General features: G+C 40.8%; 2 protein-coding genes across 3 annotated transcripts; one reads left to right on the top strand and one right to left on the bottom strand.

The window, feature by feature from the left end:
* Positions 1 to 5,410: 5,410 nt before the first annotated feature.
* LOC112089888 (protein tesmin/TSO1-like CXC 2) lies at positions 5,411 to 7,540 on the bottom strand. 2 transcript variants are annotated; one of them, XR_002901302.1, is made up of 7 exons: positions 6,859 to 7,540; positions 6,540 to 6,755; positions 6,356 to 6,450; positions 6,022 to 6,270; positions 5,888 to 5,916; positions 5,651 to 5,737; positions 5,411 to 5,559 (listed from the first exon to the last, which is right to left on the bottom strand). XR_002901302.1 is itself a non-coding variant. In XM_024160745.1 (5 exons), exons 1-4 carry the CDS (start codon positions 7,030 to 7,032, stop codon positions 6,199 to 6,201), a joined length of 555 nt encoding a protein of 184 aa, XP_024016513.1. In that variant the 5' UTR covers positions 7,033 to 7,540; the 3' UTR covers positions 5,418 to 5,916; positions 6,022 to 6,198. The 2 variants fall into 2 exon arrangements, 1 of the variants encoding a protein (XP_024016513.1); XM_024160745.1 differs by having other exon boundaries at positions 5,418 to 5,916; positions 6,356 to 6,429; positions 6,521 to 6,755.
* A 385-nt stretch (positions 7,541 to 7,925) lies between these two features.
* On the top strand, positions 7,926 to 11,040 carry LOC18026221. The gene is made up of 3 exons (XM_006409646.2): positions 7,926 to 8,391; positions 10,032 to 10,216; positions 10,476 to 11,040. Exons 1-3 carry the CDS (start codon positions 7,926 to 7,928, stop codon positions 10,881 to 10,883), a joined length of 1,059 nt encoding a protein of 352 aa, XP_006409709.1. The 3' UTR covers positions 10,884 to 11,040.
* Positions 11,041 to 17,316: the final 6,276 nt, after the last annotated feature.

Below are 17,316 nucleotides of genomic sequence, written 5' to 3'. Positions count from 1 at the left end.
TGCAAGATAATATGCAAAACCGCAAGAGAGATAAGGACCTGTTGATGACCACAGTTTTCAATCACTTCTTCTTGCCAAATGTTGTTGCATAATCCTTCCTCCTTTGTTGTAAACAGCTGTTCCCCCAGACTTAGATTCTTTCCGGGAATCAGAAAACAATCTCCAAAACTCCATAAAATCGAACTCCAGTTGCCTTGGGACTTAAAATTTGACCTCTCTAGATTCTCTAAGGCTTTTATCTCCTTTCTTTTCTTATTTTCGGATTGCCTTTTAAAGAGAGAGAGACTAGAGGACGAGATTGTACCAAAATTTGAGATTTTTCTAAGGCAAGCTGAGCTTTCTCTTGTGTTGAATCCTTCCGGGAACTTTTCCGGAAAATCGCAGGTCTCTGTCCTTGGTGACTGAAAACTGCGTTGTTCCTCTTTCTCTCCAACGTTTTTGCACTTATCTGCATATAAGACAATAAAAAACAAGAGTGCATGTGGTTTGAAAGAGGATTGGTTAAGGTGGGGAACTAGCTAAAGATGAACTAGCCATTCAGGATCAACAGAGAGTGGTAAAAGGATAAAGGAGTCCTGAATGTATGATTCGTTTCCCTGGTCTAATGCTTCAATGAGAAAATTAAGTCCAAATTAAGTCCAAATAAAACAGAGCTAGTGTATCCCTTCATCTAAATCGAAATCATTCAAATTCCTCTGGGGTACTTCGTTTCAAATGTGCTTAGCTACCGCCTAGTCTAGTCCTAAATCATGAATGAGCATGTCACTAGGAACAGTCTAAAGCACACAGTCAACTATCATTGATTCATGTTCACTATTCCCTTTTAAAACGTATTTTGTTTTGAAAACCGGTTTTGAAAAACTTTAAGGAAAATGCAAAAAATGTAGATAATGCAAGACTCATGAAAGAAAAGTGGTTAGAAAGGGATGAAATCCTCCCCCAGACTTAAATCACACTGTCCTCAGTGTGAAACAAGTCGAGATTGGATGAGAAAAATGCATAGATAATCGAACTGGTAAGGATAAAGAGAACTTACCTGGATCCGGGATGCTGGTGGAGATGAACCGGATTCATTCGAAGGAGTTTGGGAAGGTGATTAGGTGGTGATGAAGGTGGTGGAGGGTGATGAATGAGGTGGATTGGGGATTGGTGAGGTGAAATGAGGTGAAAGAGGTGGTTTGGGTCGGGTTTGGATCTCAACGACCAAGTGCCGCGGTCAGGGGCTGCACGACCGCGGCAACCAGGTGCTTGGCCGCGGTCTTATTCACGCGACCGCGGTCGATGAGTAGTTTCCCGCGGTCCGAACACCTGCGACCGCGGGGGCTTATATCGCGGCCTCTTCCTGTTTCTCCTTGGTGCCTGCTGGGCCGAGCAGTCAGGTACCATCCTTCTTTTTGGTTTTTTCTGGTTTTTTGATTTTTTTTTGCTTTTTGTTTTATAAGAAACACCTCAAACTAAGAAAAAGAAAAAGATCAAAAGAAAAAGAAAGAAAAATTCTAAGGAAAACAATACCTAAATGGGTTGCCTCCCATTAAGCGCTTCTGTTTTAAGTCGTTTAGCTCGACTTTTGGTGTTGGACGTGACTTATTCCAATGAAGAAGACCTTGTCCTGTGACAAGTCTTTTTCGACATCTCCTTGCTTTGCCTAGCAGGTTCTTCGTCACTCCAAAGTTCTTCTTCAAACTCTTCAGTTGCAGAACGTTTTCCTGCTTTGCTGTTGTATGGGACAGCTTCTGTGAAGACATCTTTGTCGGTATTAGCAAATGAAATCCTCCGGTTTGGCCAGTCCATTATAGCTCCGGAAGTTGCTAGAAAAGACCATCCCAGAATCACTGGATATGTTGCATCTCTCGTTTCGACAATGTAGAAGTCGACATGCACTATGCAATCTCCTATTCTCAAAGGAATTTCATGAGCTATTCCTTGAGGTGTTGCATTTGAATCATCAGCTAAGCTGATCTTTGCTCTAGTCCTGCGCAGGTGTCTAATACCAAGTCTCAAAGCAATTGCCTTGGACATCATGTTAAGACAAGCTCCATAATCACATAGCACGTTTTTAAACATCTCTCCTCTAATAGAACAAGAGATAAGAAACTGACCTATACCTTCTATTTTATGAAGTGTTCGAACAGGTTTACCTCTTCTGGCATGATTGAACAAGTCTTCTATCTCAGGGATTGATTCTTTGCTCTCACAGAAGTAGTGGCCTATCATGAAGTCCTTGCAAGCTTTGGCAAACGTGATTCCTTCAGGTAAATTTCGAACCACATCATTGAATTCGTCGAGCTTTTCTTTGCTGATTTTGTTGGTGTAGTGGCTGCACTCTTCCGGGTTTTTGAGGTGAATCGCATAGACAGCTGCTTCTGGTGTTGTCATGTATTGAGCTCTCATAAAGTATCTATGGATATCCTCTTTAGACGCCTTGCAGTACCTGAAAAAGACTTGCAAACGACCAAGTTTCCAGATTTCATCAAAGCTTAAATGAGCAGGGAATGACCTGACTACGTTGTTGAACTCCATTAGCTTCTATCTACTGATGTTGTTGGTGATCCATTGAATCTCTCCTGAGTCGTCTTCTGAGGAATACCCTGCGTTTGGATCTTCTACAAACAACCCATACTCTTCATCTTTAGAGTATTGTTCTTCATACTCATCTTCACAAGACAAAGCCATGTTGCAAGGCCATGACTTGTCCTCTTCTTCAGATCTTTGGGTGCTTATGGAGCAACCCAGTTGTTGATGAAGTGGTTTAGTCATCCCAGGAGGTGTACCAGACGTACAGATGCTTGTATGAGCTGAATGGGACTGTTTTGGGACATTTTTACGGTTGGCCTTGACTGCAGGTGACGCGACCGCGGGGAAACGACCATGGGCCGCGGGTAGACCCATCACGACCGGGGGGAGAGCTTCTTGGTCGCGGTCAGAGTCAACGCGACCGCAGGAGTTTGTCTCCGAGCTGCTCTGCTGCTGTTGCTTCCTCCTTTGCCTCCTGGGTGGTCTCCTGGGTCTTCTGGCTTGATGTACTTCCTCTCTGGACTTGAGTCTTTAGTTTTGGTTGCTGGGGTATGCTCTCCAAGTCCTTGCATGATCTCCTCAACCTTTTCTTCAACTTCATCAAGAGCATAGACTACTTTGTCCATGGTTGAGTCAAGCTCTTCGGTTTTGTCGATGACTTTGTACACCTTCTCTGAAACTTTGACTGTAAAGTCATAAGACTCGTTCTTAGCTTCGTTTAGGGCTTTGTCCACATCATCAAGCTTGAAATCCAGGTCCATGACTTTGTTTTTGGTGTCGTGAAGCTCATTGTTGTGCTTTGCTTGCTCTTCCTCCATTCTGTTGAACCTGTTAGCAATCATAGCTGCATCCTTGGTTGCATGTTCTTCTATTGAATTGACTTGTGAGGCTAGGTTATCGATTTTTTCATTGAAAAGTTTCGATATCCCATCAATCCTTTCGTTTAGAGCAGTTGTATCGGTTGCTTGAGCTTCTATGAATTGTTTGATCACGCCTTCGAGCTGACTCAGTCTATTGCTCAGCTGGACGTTCTCATCTTGCTGGAGAACCTGGTGAGGTAGGCGATGCATAGAGTATCTAGGGTTTGCCATTTGAGGTGCGTAGGGCTCTTTCTGGAACGTTCTGTAGTCTTCGGGTTGAGTTTTTTCAGAGAGATCGCGTAGATGCTTCTCTCTGCGCCTGGTGGCTTGAGGAGTGTTATAGAAACCTTCCTCCTTTTTTTTTATTTCGATTTATAGGATCCATATCTTCTGAAATGGAAACAAAATAACCGAAAAATGGAAAGTTGCAGAAAAGGGGGTTCTAGAGTCGATTTACTAACCTTTCTCGGGGTTTTGCAGAAAAGAAAACGCGTGCCTTCCCCGGCAACGGCGCCAAAAACTTGATGTGTCGTCTTGATGTATGGGTTGTGGGTTGTCAAGTTTTACCCTAATTGAAATCAATAGCCGCAAGTGCATAGCTGATCAATTGTAGTACTTAGGGATCGAATCCACAGGGAAGGAGGATCTTTTTCTGCAAAAAGCCTTTGAAATAAGTTAAAGTAAGGAAGTCTAGAACAAAAACGGTTTAGTGGGGGTTTGGTAGTGTGTTTAAAATCTAAAAACGAAATATTAAAAGAGAATACAGAAAGTAAATGACGTAATAACTAAACTTAATGAAAATGACTAAAAATAATAAAAACGGATATTCTAATGCTTAAATGAAAATGAACTAAAAAGGAAAGACAATATTGAACTAAAGCTTAAAGAAAAATCGCAGGAAATCAATGGAGAAAAAAGCGTTGGGGTTCAGGGAAGTTTTCTCAGGGGTACGAACGATTCAAAACATTGCTAGAGAGTAAATTGATAAGATCTTAGCTTAAACTTTTCGAACTGGAGTCACGGACGTATGAATACGCCACTGTCGTGATCATAGACAACTATCTCTCTCAACCCTGACCAGTAGGTTTCCACTCTGGCCCTGGAAGAGAAGAGATGCATTATGTTTAAGACTCGTCCTAATTCACAAATCGCCCATAGGTAGGTTTCCACTCATATGTTTGTTTTGCTCTCCCAAACTAGATCTGATACCTGATGAAAACTTTCGTGTCACCAAGCATCTGGATCAGATTGTAGTTCATGACGCTACTCTCATGCAGTAAAAACGAATTCAGAAGAAAAAGTTCTAAGATTCAGCTCAATAGCCAATGGAATCCTCATCGAACATATAAATCCCCATCAAAAATCCCTTAATCCCAACAATAAAACTACTCAGACATAATGAACGAAATCAAAGACATAATATTAAGAAGTAGAATAGAAAACTGAAATTGAAAAAGAAAGAACAAGGGTTCAAGAGAACAAATCTCTCTCTCCCTAAAAGCTAAAGCAAAAACAATAAGAATATGAAGTAAATATTTCGGTGGTCTCTAAGGTTACACGATTTCTAGGGATCCTAAAACATGTATTTATAGTGCTCAAGACCTCTCTGGACGTCACTTAGGGTTTCTCCAAATGTGGGCTTCAGAAATGGGCTTTTTGGGCTCGGAGGTTGAAGGCCGCGGTCGGGACAAGTGTGACCGCGGTGGATGAGTGATTTGCCGCGGTCGGGATACTCCTGACCGCGGGAAAATGCTTGTTGGCCGCGGGTGGAAGTTCTGGCCAGCTGGTTTACGGGACATCTTGCTCTTCGCGTATCTTTTGATTGAACCGTTGGATTGCCAAGATGTAAATTGCACTGGAAAGCTGATACTTCCATCTTTAAGGTCTCCAAATTTTAGCTGGATCAGACGGTGAGAAGGCCTTCAATCAGGGGTGAACTTCTGACGGTTTGACTCTGAGCTGAAATCTGGTTTTCTATCCATTTTGTTAAGCTTTTCCCTAAGTTACGTGAAAAGAGTCTTGAAACTACAAATACTAGAAAAACGTAATAAAAGTACTTAAAAGCAATTAAAAACATAGAAAAAGTATTTCAAAACGATCCATAAAAGTGGTCAAAATACGGTGTTATCATCCCACCATTTTGGCTTTCATTCTTTACGGTGATAACCATAAGCACCAACGACACCTAAGGGATAACAAAATCATGTGAACTGCAGAACATACACTAAAAATAACTATATAAGCAGTATGAAGATTGGATTAGGGAAAGTATATACCCATGTCTCCTTTCAACATTAGCTCTACCAATTCATCCTAATCAGCTCGAGATGTAGCAAAAGGAGTCACTAAGGGTTCCAACAGTCCTGAAAAACGTATTTTAGAACGCAAAAATGTTGAATACAACAATATTTCACAGACATTATAGGTAGTTGCAGGCCATTAGACATGACCAAATACGTCAAGAGACATTTAGTCTACAGATAATAATTAGATGTTGAATACGCTCCACTAACCTGGCTTTCTTGATCGTCCCTATCTCGACCTTTTGAATGACAAAAAAGCCACAAAACTGTAACTATCAAACTTCAAGCCTCTTAAACGGAGCTTTTAAGGTTAGCTTTAAGATGTGACAGAATTTGCTTATTACCTGGAGAAGTCAGAATCTCTTTCAAATGGATGACATTTTCATGATGAAGCTCCTTCAAAATTTTTATCTCCCGGATCGCTATTATTGGAAACTTGGAAGCAGACAGTTATAAGGGATATATATAAGTCATGTGGGATTCTAAAAGTTTCCAAATTTTCTAAGTCAGAAGCAGAGAAACTAATCATCTTTGCGGCCGAATGCGTTGTTAGACCCTTCACATCTACAGTTTATGGAACATCCCACACCACCCTGTAAAGAAACATCAGACCAAATAATAAACATCAGACCAAAGGAGGTTAACCAGGTAGATCCATCAGAAGATAATAACAAAAACCTGAAAGCATTCGCAATATTTCTTCAGACAGTTTGATTTTTTGCAGTTGCAGCCACGTTTACGGCGTGCAGAAGCTAGAGTTTGCTTGCATCATCCTGTGTGTCATTACAATTTTTATTATCCCTTCAAGCAAGATATAGGAATGGTGGAGAGGAATAAGAGAACCGGGATAAAGGGTTCTTACCCCAGTTTCTATAACCGAATCAGAGCTCCTAATGACTTTAGGAGCAAATGCAAGTGGGTTCCGAGATTCAATCTGTTTGCGACCAATACTCGGTAAAACACATCTCGACGAGGATTCACAAGCCGAGTTGTTACTCTCACTCGATGTTTGCTTATTCCCAGGAATCTCAAAGTCCAAGCAACGTTTTCTTATACCTCGGTGCATGAATGAAACAACCTATCACACACACACAAAACAAACACCAAGAAGACAACTCTTTCAGAGGCATTGATCATTTATAAAGCACTGAAGATAAACTAACTGAGATGTTAGAGCTCACCTCACAAGGAATCGCATCCGAGGACTCCGGTTCATTGTCTGAACTTGGCTGCATCTTTGGTATCTCCACACCAGAGGTTGATGCTCTCTGCATCATAAGGCATCTAAAAGCCTCTGAATCATTAGGTGAGCCGAGGATCAACAGTTCAGAAACATCTGAAATCAAACTTTCCATTCCGAAGTTTCGTTTTTCCCTTGAACATTCTCATCATACATCTTCTGCAGCTCCATTCCTGCAGTATCCTCAGGTGAATTAGTCTCTCCATGAGGAGGAGAGTATGGAACAAGCGAAAGATCATCGACTGTCTCTCTGCCACAAGGTGAAGCAGCAACGGGATCATCACGGTCATACTTGATGATTTGTGGCAGCTCCATTCAATTGACCAATGGAAGCATCTCCTGCTTCTGCTGCAAATTCTTCATTAGAAGTAGATTCTTCCACGGGATTGGTAGATTCTTTCCACAAAACAAACTAAAGAACAAAACCCAGAGAAAAGAGACAGCAATTAAGAACAAGAAGAAGAAGAAGAGGGAAACCCGTAAACCGTAATCTTCTCGAAGCAATCGCGGGTCCGATCTGAAGACCGACTTTCATATAATCTTTGAAGTAGCAAGGGTATAAATGGAGGGGACATAAAGTTCATTTGTGGCAGTCAAATCGTTTAAACTTTTCAAGGATTAAACGCTTAGGAAACCCAGATGGAATGAAGAATTGCCCGTCCGAGAAGATGAAGAGAGGCGGGTTTTTTTCCTTTTAACATGCCACGTGTCAACTTTTACAATGCTGACGTGTCAAACAGCTAGAAAGAGTTGATCACGTTTTATAGTATAGATATTTCTCGTCCGTAACCTGTGGCGGAATGCGGTCCACCAAAAAATTAAATCCACAATGGACTGGGCTACGTGGACGCTGGTCAGCCCGTCGGATATCTCCTTAGCGTCTTGCGGTTCGATACATTTCAAAATGGCACCGTATTGTCTTTATGTAATCCGTAACCTGTATTATCAATTTTGTTTCAATCGCTGAAACCCAAAACCCAATCTTAACCTTTCTTCTCAGTCGTAATAATGTCTTGGCTCTCTAAATCTCGCAGCGATGATCCCGAACCTTCATCTCCCTCCGGCACCAGCCATGGAGGTGGTGTCAAAGAAGATCTCTCTTCCCTCGGTCTGACCATCGGTCGCCAGCTCCGTGGCGTTGCAGCTTTCCTAGCGCCGCCTCCTTCCCCACCGTCCGATCCAGTAAAAGAACGCCTTTCGACGGATTCGCCAACGCAGCTTGCAATACTCGGGATCCGGAACGATCTAGCCGAGATTGGTGGAAAATTCAAGACTGGAATATCCAATTTCGCATCGAATCTGCTTCAGTTTCCTAGTAATATCTACGAAGGTGACAGAGACAGTCGAAGATCTCGATTTGATAATGATCAATTTGATAGAGTACCTGGGATTTCTGAAGAAGTTTTGGATTTCGCTATTAAAATCTCGAGTAGACCAGGTTGCTGGACAGATTTTCCTTTGTCACTCAAGACTGGTAATTTACTTACCTCCATAAAAGTTGGAGATTTGTTATTTTTCTTGTGTTATGCATTGTTTGCAGGTATTGCTATTACTTGATATAGGGATCCTAACATAGGTTAGTAAAAGATCAATTCTTAAGTATTGACATAGTTCATAGTTGACTTTTTTCAGTGGCAATACATGATTGTGACAAAATTTTTGGGTAAAGATTTGATTGTTTCTAGAGTTTACTGGCTGTAGCTTCTCTTTCTATCTAGAGGGATCTCTAGCGATTAAGATTAGGGTTGATTAGTTCCAGTAGTTTCGTCTTGGGATATATTTCTTCAACCCGGGATCTTTAGGATCTCAAGGATTCGATTACTTTCTGTAGATCACAGACCTGAAAATACTGGTTTTATTATTTATAACCAGAAACATATCTTGTCTGTACAACCCACTATGTAGCAATTGCTAATCCTGAAGCTGGGAATCTCTTTTGTCTTGTGGTTGTGGGGAATTCAATGGATTTCGGAATCATAACAAGTGCTAATCCTGAAGCTGTAAGAATTTGTTAGTAGAAGATGAATCTGCAAGTGGCCAAACGTTATTGTTACGAAAGCCTTGTGTGCATTATTATACCTATTCACTGGATATAATAATCATAACAAGTACTATTCCTGAAGCTGTAAGAACTTGTTCTTAAAAGATGAATCTGCAAGCCAAACATGATTGTTTTTTATTTCCAAGGCCATATCTTCATTCTGTACAAGCCAGTATATAGTCTGGGGTAGCATGGAAATATTGTCGAAGCACTTACAGGAAAAAAGCTTTGGTGGTTAATCATTGGTGTTTCTATTTCTTTATGTTCCTTTTCTAATTTGCTGCGTTTTAGGTGTTAGGTCTCGATTGTAAGAATTATCCAAGCAAGAGAGAGTTTTGGAAGGGTTTAACGTTTATCCGAGGGAAGAGAACGTAGTTCTCTTTGGGAAGTTTTTGATCTTGTATCTATTTGCTACTATTTAATAAAGTTGTTTGACTTTCAATTCGATTCTATCTCTAACAGGTTTATAGATATTTTGCTGTGGAATATCATTTGTCTTGTGTTTCTGCATTCCTTGCAAGGATACCTAATCAATAGGTACAATAAACATTAGAAGTGCTAATCCTGAACCTTTAAGCATTTGTTTATAGCAGAGGCCGAATTCCCAAGTGGCAAACATGATTTTTACTGAAGTTTTTATTCTATGCTTCAGTTTTTCTTTTTTCTTGTTTTAGTGGACCTTTTTCGGAAAAGATTGCTTGTTTCTATAGCTGATTTACCGTAGCTGCACCCACTAGCTATAGGGATATATCTTTGGATTAAGATTAGGCTTGACCGGTCCAGCAGTCTTCTCTTGGAATATAAGTCTTCAAGCTGGGATCTTCAGGATCTCAAGGTTACCATTACGGTCTATAGATCACATTTCCGTATATCGCTTTTGGCACAGAGCTTAAATCTTTGTTTTTTATGTCCAAAAACATATCTTCATTCTGTAAGCTTGAAAATATTGTCGAAAAACTGGTGGTTTATTATTTTGCCTATTAATCTGGCTGATCCAAACAACGGCGAGGAAATGTTTCATTTAGTGAATTGTGCTGAAGGTTTTTCTCTAACTTCCCATATCGACATTGCAGAATTTGAGTTGTCTGCGGCTCAAAGAGCACATGCATCTGCCATTGAACATCTGGTTCCTGGCATTGCAGCTGTGAAGAATGAAGTCAGCAGTTGCATGGATAATGAACATTTTTGGCTGATATACTTTATTTTACTGATGCCGAGACTCAATGGACATGATTTTGAGCTTTTAGCAACCTGCAAGGTAAGTTTTTTATAGTCGACATGCATCCTTCTGAAATGTCAGTATCTGATCCAATATCTTAATTCTTAAACATCTCAAAACGAAAAGCCAGGGTACATTATAATGAAACAAGTTAGCCTCTGGAAATGCTGTAAATGTTTTTGTCTGATGCTTTTGACATTTCATGGTTCTTTATATTTTTTTTGTATTGTTATGCTTTTTTAATAGGTATGTTACCCAATTCTGAATCTTACGATAATGATATTATTGTGTGGCACAGGTATTTGAAACAAGGGATCAACTTTTACTAAAGCTGCAAAATAAGGAGATAGCTGGGTCAAGCCCGAGCTCTGTTAGTCATGAAAGCAGTAGGGAAACCGAAACCGTGGAGGGGGTCATTGACAATATGGAGGCTCTGAAATTTGAGCAGAGAGAGACAAGTGATGAATCATCTGAAGAAAGACGGAGAAGTTTCAGGGATGAAGAAGAGATCATCTCCTTCAGTGATTTAGATGTAGACGATCTCTCTGAGAAGCCATGTTCCAACAGGAGTAGTACACTGAAAAGGCGAGCATCAAACGCAAGCGGTTCAAGCGACTGGGTTCAGCTTAACAGGGGTCAAGGTGGACACAGCAAGGACTCAGAAGGTGATTCTAGTGACTGGCTTCCAATCGGCGATTCTGACTAACGTTTTAAGGTACTATTGGATATTACTGTAAAGTGAAGTGTTAGCAATGACTGTTGAACGAAAGTACGTGGTGTTTTTTTCTACACCCATGCACATTTACATATTAATAAAAATCTCACTGTGTAGTATGGAGAGGCTACGTGGTGTTTTTTTTCTACACCCATGCACATTTACATAATAATTAAAATCTCACTGTGTAGTATGGAGAGGCTACGTGGTGTTTTTAGAGTAGAATGTATTCTGTATATCGCCTTCATATATAATTATATGGTGCAAAACAAATATTAAAATGCGACATCCTCTAGTAAACTAACAAATCACAAATAGTATAATCGAAAGAAAAAGAAACAGTATATGGTTTTATCATGTACTGACTGTCTAATTTTTTTTGAGAGACGTATTAATATTTTTTTGTGATTTTGTTTTGTTTAACTTAATTATAAAAGTAGTAGTAGTACTATTATTGCTCCATGAAATTTTTGTATTATATCAAACTATCTTGTTTTATTCTATGTTGAATGTAACATGTTTATTTTATATTAAACTTTCGATCTTCGTTTTCGTTTCCTTTTTCTCCAATTACTCTAGTAATCTTTTAATAATATTTACCTTATCATTCATGTTGAAATATCTGCGGAATATGAAAGAATAAACGAGAATGGAGGGAAATGATAAAGAGAGATTTTGAATCAGTGGAGAGTTTCTCCAAAGTGTGTGTCTCATTACATCGGACATACATATATAGGGAGACAAAGTGATATGATCGTGACCAGCTCAGAGGAGGAGGAACCAGAGGTAGCTGACAGGATTACTCGTTCTAGAGCTAGAGAGATGGCTAAGGAGGCTCACGCACTCATAGCTGCAGAGGACATCGATCAACTGGAGGCTGGAGCTCACATCTTCAATATCTCTATCTTGAAGAATGAAGAACCCAGTAACAATGACTAGGTAACTTAGGTGATGATTCTGTACTCTTTTCCTTGGTGAGGATTTTGGAAGGCAAGGAGGTTCTTCTCCAAGGTTTTTAACGAGGCAGAAATCATTGCTACGTCGAGTTACTTAGAAGTTGTTACTAATGGGTAATAATGTGCAAAGTCACAATGACTTGTGCACTAGTTGTTTTAGGCGCACCACTTAGGATTTAGAAGGGACGCCTCGCTGTTTTATTTTTTTAATCAAACTTCGTGTTGTTTTTATTTCAGACTTCATGTAGTTTTGTATTAGGGCTGCGATTTCTCTCTAACTCTATTTAAGAGAGAAAATCGCCTAAGTATTATTCAGTGAAGAATTTTGATCAAACTTTTAACGTGTTCTTCTCTCTTTGATTTCTGAGAACTAAAAACTCTGAAATTCGAATCTCTTAAAAACTAACTTGTTTACAAGAGATTCTTCTATCCCTCCATTTTATCGATATCATCTCATCATCAACCACAACCGATCATCACACCACGTCCACCCTCTCATCGCACTTGATCCGCTGAACCACCATCACCATCTTCGACTCGATTCTCAAGCCATCGCCACCATCGAATTGATCATCACCACCCATCACCTCATCGCTATAGTCTGTCCACAAATCGCAGCATCTGTTGCCTTTTCTTCAGAGTTGATCACCTAGGATCGTATCACAAAGAGAATACAAAACCCTAGAGACTAGTGCAAGACAGCTATTAAAAGATAGAGTAATGCTCGTGATAGCGACCTGACCTCGTACCAATACGCGCTAAGGGTTACGAGTCATAATATCTCCAAACGGCTCTCTTAGATATTTCTTCTAAGCTTGTAACGGCTCTTTTCTTGTCACCAAAACTCCTTTTAAGGCCTTTATTCTCGTGTCCACCATATTATTGGGCCTGCTCAATACTCCCCCTCAAGCTTAGCCTTAGAGAAATCAAGACTAAATTTGGAGGCCCATAGATCATCACTTCATTAAAAACCTTAACATAGAAAACCACTTGGGAAAAACTATGTTAAGGGAAAAAGAGTATGATGTCTATGAGCAAGGGAAGCTTGAAATCAAGCCTGAGAGATGTTCACAAGCCCAAGTTTGCTGTAGATGTGATCACAGACCTTGAGGCTTACGACTTTGGTGAAGATATCTGCTAGCTGGTCTTCACTCTGAGTGAAACATGGAAGGATGGTGCCATCTTCAATCTTCTGTCTGACCTTGTGACAGTCCACCTCTATGTGCTTTGTTCTCTCATGAAATACAGAGTTGTTGGCAATGTGAATGGCCGCCTGATTGTCACAATGGAATGTCATGGGTCTCGAGACTATAATGTTAAGATCTTTAAGGACAGCCTTGAGTCATGTGAGTTCATTTGCCAGCTTCTTCATTGCACGGTATTCTGATTCAGCGCTTGAATCAGACACCACTTTCTGCTTCTTTGTCTTCCAAGTCACCAAATTTCACCAATAAACGTGCAATATCCAGTTGTAGACTTTCTATCATTCATGTCTCCAGCCCAATCAGCATCACAATAGCCTACTATCTCGGTGCTTTCATTCTTTCCCATCCAAATGCCTTGGCCTGATGTTCCTTTGAGGTATCTGAGAATGCGTTCCACCATGTTCCAGTGATAAACCAACAGCTTTTGCATATGCTGGCTCACCTGATTCACAGCAAAACATAGATCAGGCCGTGTAAGTGTTAAGTAAATTAACTTACCAACTAGGCGTGTATAGAGAGAGATGTATGTCTCGGAATGGTTCCTCCTCAGCGTGCTCCCCCTTTCGCATGACCTTATAGCCTTCTTCAAGAGGATTTTTCGCCGGCTTGGCTTCAAGAAATCCTGTGTCAGACAAGAGATCACGAGTGTACTTTCGTTGGGATAAGAAGAGGCCATCATTAAACCGGCACACTTTGATCCCTAGAAAGTATTTAAGCTCACCAAGATCTTTAATATCAAATACAGATTTAAGAAAATCTTTAGTGGATTGGATACCTTCTTTGTTGTCTCCTGAGATCATAAGATCATCTACATAGTTGAGAACAACAACAATACCTTGTGGACTCTGAAGGGTGAACAATGTATGATTGGCTTCAGATTTCTTGAAGCCATGATCTCAGAGGGTGAAGCTGAGCTTATGGTACCATGCTCTAGGGGATTGCTAGAGGCCATAGATAGCTTTTCTAAGTCTTAAAAATTTTCTCGGAGCAAAGCTATCTTCGAGGGCTGGTGGTGGCTTCATATAGACCTCCTCTTCAAGCTCCCCCTGAAGAAATGCCTTTTTCACGTCCATCTGCCATAGCTCCCAATCCAGGTTAGTGGCCAAAGAAAGGACAACTCTCACCGTTTTAAGATTGCCCACTGGAGCAAAGGTGTCGGTATAGTCATCTCCATAAGTCTGAGTATACCCACGAGCCACCAAGCGAGCCTTATGCCTTTCTATGTCGCCATTGCTCTTATACTTGATGGTAAATATCCACTTGGAGCTGACAGCTTTCTTGCCAACAGGGAGATCAGCTCTCATCCTAAGTGTGATTCTTCTCCATAGCATCTTTCTCATTTTGAACAGCATTAACCCAAACTGTATGCTTCTTAGCTTCATCAAAACTTTGTGGGATCTCATGCATCTCAACTTTCCCAAGAAAGGCTCTATGAGTGATTGGTATGAGGGCATGCGAACAAAGTGTCTGAGGAGGGTGAGCAACAGCTTGATTGTTGTAATATACCCTTGTGTTGACCCAGTTGGAAAGGTCTTTCCTGAGCCGTGAACTTCTTCGCAAGGCCGGGACCTGAGGTTCAGCCTCGACTGTATCTTCACTATTTGGAACAGCTGTTTCCCCAACTATCTCATCAGTATCTTGGGATATATTCGACCCTGGGTCCTGATCTTGGTTGGAATCATCATCTAAAGTCTCTGCCTCACCGGGATCACTTGTAGACGGAGGGTGAGGCTGGCTTTGTTCCTCCCGCGGTCGGCCTTGATTATCATTTCCAAGATGATCAAGTAGGAACCTTAAGCTTGTTGCACGGTCGCCAGGGGAGTTAGAGAGGTCTTTGAGTTGCTCCCAATCCTTATTGGTATAATAACCCTGATCCTCCATAAACTTGACATCTTTTGAAACACTGGTTCGGTTTGTCGATGGATCAAAGCATTTGTACCCCTTCTGAGTCGTGGAATAACCCAAAAAGATACATCTGTTGCTTTTAGCTTCGAGTTTGTTCCTTAGATCACCTGGAACTAAGACATAGCACAAACACCCAAATAACCTTACGTGATAAAGAGATGGTTTAGTCTTGTTTAATACCTCAAAAGGAGAACAGTCTGTCAAGACTCGAGTGGGGGTTTTGTTAATCAGGTAGCAAGCTGTCATGACCGCATCTCCCCAAAAGCGTTTTGGTACGTTGGTGTGGAACATCATAGACCAAGCCACCTCCATTAAGTGTCTGTTCTTCCTTTCAGCCACGCCATTTTGTTGTGGTGTGTAAGGACAACTTTGATAAGTGTTCTTTGAACCGATGGCTGGTATACTCTCCTCCATTTTCTGATCTTAAGACTTTAATCTTGGCATTAAACTGGTTAGTGAAATAGTTTTGAAAATTTATAAATGCATCATAGACTCGATCTTTGAAAGGAAGTAAAGTGGGCCATGTATACTTTGATTTCTCATCTATAAATGTCACAAAATATTTGTTATTGTCCCTAGATAGACAAGGAGAGGTCCAAACATCAGAATGAACTAAATCAAAGCAATTTTCATAGATTGTTGTTGATTTTGGACATACATTCTTGCAATGTTTACCAAGAATACACGCCTCACAACTCAAATGGTCAAACATGACCTTAGGTAACATTAATTCTAATGCACGAGAATGAGGATACCCTAATCTAGCGTGCTAAACAGAGCTTAAACTAGAAGCTTAACAAGAACTAGATGCAATAAAACTTGGTGATAAGTCTTCAAGAACATATATCTCATCCTTGACTCCACCTTTTCCAAGAACTTTTCCACTTTCAATATCCTGAAAATGCACATCATTAGGTCCGAATATAGCTTTACAATTCAAATCTTGAGTTGCTTTTCTAACAGACATTAAATTCGATGCGAATTGTGGCATAAAGAAAGCCTTAGAGTTCTTGTTAAAGAAGTTCAAGTTACCAATGCCTTCAACTGGAATTTTGTCACCATTTGCAATCACAACATTTCCTATAGCCGGTTTAATGTTCTTAAGCAAGGTTGAGTTGCTAATCATATGGTGAGAGGCACCTGAGTCTATAACAAGCTCATTGCTAGATTTTTGAGTAAAGAAAGTGATACCAGACTCCTTAAGAGAGGCAATGGTTTTGATGACTGCTTCCAAGTCGGCCTTTCTGACATAGTCGCCTAATTCCACTTCTTGCTTTTGAACTCGTGTACCGGCTTGATGTGATGCATTCCCAAGCTCATAAGCGACGTTTGCCCTTGATTCTTTGAACTTGCTAGGCTTCAAGTGTGGATGGAGAATCCAACACTTGTCTTTGGTGTGACCCTTTTTCTTGCAGTGGTCACAGACCCATTGCTTCTTCTCCTTTGGTTTGTAAGCTATTTTGTTAGCCGTGAGAAGTTCACTTTTACAACCAAACAGGCCAAAGCCTCCTTGTTCCTTCTGAATGCGAGCACAAACTTCTTCAAGGCTTGGGAGTTTGTCTTCCCTCAGAATATGTTTGACCAGGTCGTTGAATACCGGATTCAGAGTGAGAAATAGCCCAAAGACTTTGTCTTGCTCGCGTCTAGCATTGAGAACCGCTGGATCTAGAGTCGCCGGTCTGTGCTTCTCCAGCTTGGCCCACAAAGATCTGAACTTGCCAAAGTGCTTTGTGAACTCAGTATCTTCTTGGCTGAGGTCGTTAATGGCCTTCTTTACTTCAAAGACACGGCTGAGATTGGTTTCATTTCCATACACATTCTTGAGAGTATCCCAAAGTGCCTTTGCGGTTTCACAATAGGAGTAAGCTTCAAGAATTGCTGGATCAAGGGAGTTCTGGATGAGGCCGAGCACCGTCTGGTCCTCTTGGAACCACTTGGTCTCTTCTGCTAAGAGCTCTTCACTCTTTTTCTCATCTTTGTTAGATTCGGTTGGAGTTTTGTCCTCCACCTCATGTTGCCACAAGCCGAGGCCACATAAGGCTGTATTGGTCGTTTTTGACCACAAGAGGTAGTTAATCCCCTTGAGAGTCACCGGAATCACCAGCGCCTTTGAGTTTTCCATGGAGAAAAGATGTTATTACCCGAGGGACAAAGCTATTGTCCGGAGGGTAAAAGAAAGTGAAAACAGAGTTTCTTGAAAAACGAATGAGAGGAATGAAAAACCGAGTGAGAAAGATGGAGAATGGTGAAGATTGGTGATGAAAAGAGAAGAAATGAAGTATTAACCGGTGGGTAATAGGAAGTTTATGGGTTTGAGAATGAAGGAGAATCGAGATTCCGAGAAGATTAAGAACCGAA

The sequence above is a fragment of the Eutrema salsugineum genome, unplaced genomic scaffold, assembly GCF_000478725.1.
Source record: "Eutrema salsugineum unplaced genomic scaffold, Eutsalg1_0 scaffold_11, whole genome shotgun sequence".
Classification (NCBI taxonomy): Eukaryota; Viridiplantae; Streptophyta; class Magnoliopsida; order Brassicales; family Brassicaceae; genus Eutrema; species Eutrema salsugineum.
Note: the sequence above shows the minus strand (reverse complement) of the source record. Positions and strands in the feature narration are given on the sequence as shown.

Coding starts and splice junctions, on each gene's coding strand:
- LOC112089888 (XM_024160745.1), bottom strand. CDS start 7,032: ATGGAAAGTTTGATTTCAGATGTTTCTGAACTGTTGATCCTCGGCTCA. Junction 6,430..6,520: donor GGTAAGAACCCTTTATCCCG/GTTCTCTTATTC, acceptor AGCAAACTCTAG/CTTCTGCACGCCGTAAACGT. Junction 6,271..6,355: donor AATATTGCGAATGCTTTCAG/GTTTTTGTTATT, acceptor GTTTCTTTACAG/GGTGGTGTGGGATGTTCCAT.
- LOC18026221 (XM_006409646.2), top strand. CDS start 7,926: ATGTCTTGGCTCTCTAAATCTCGCAGCGATGATCCCGAACCTTCATCT. Junction 8,392..10,031: donor TCCTTTGTCACTCAAGACTG/GTAATTTACTTA, acceptor TCGACATTGCAG/AATTTGAGTTGTCTGCGGCT. Junction 10,217..10,475: donor AGCTTTTAGCAACCTGCAAG/GTAAGTTTTTTA, acceptor TGTGTGGCACAG/GTATTTGAAACAAGGGATCA.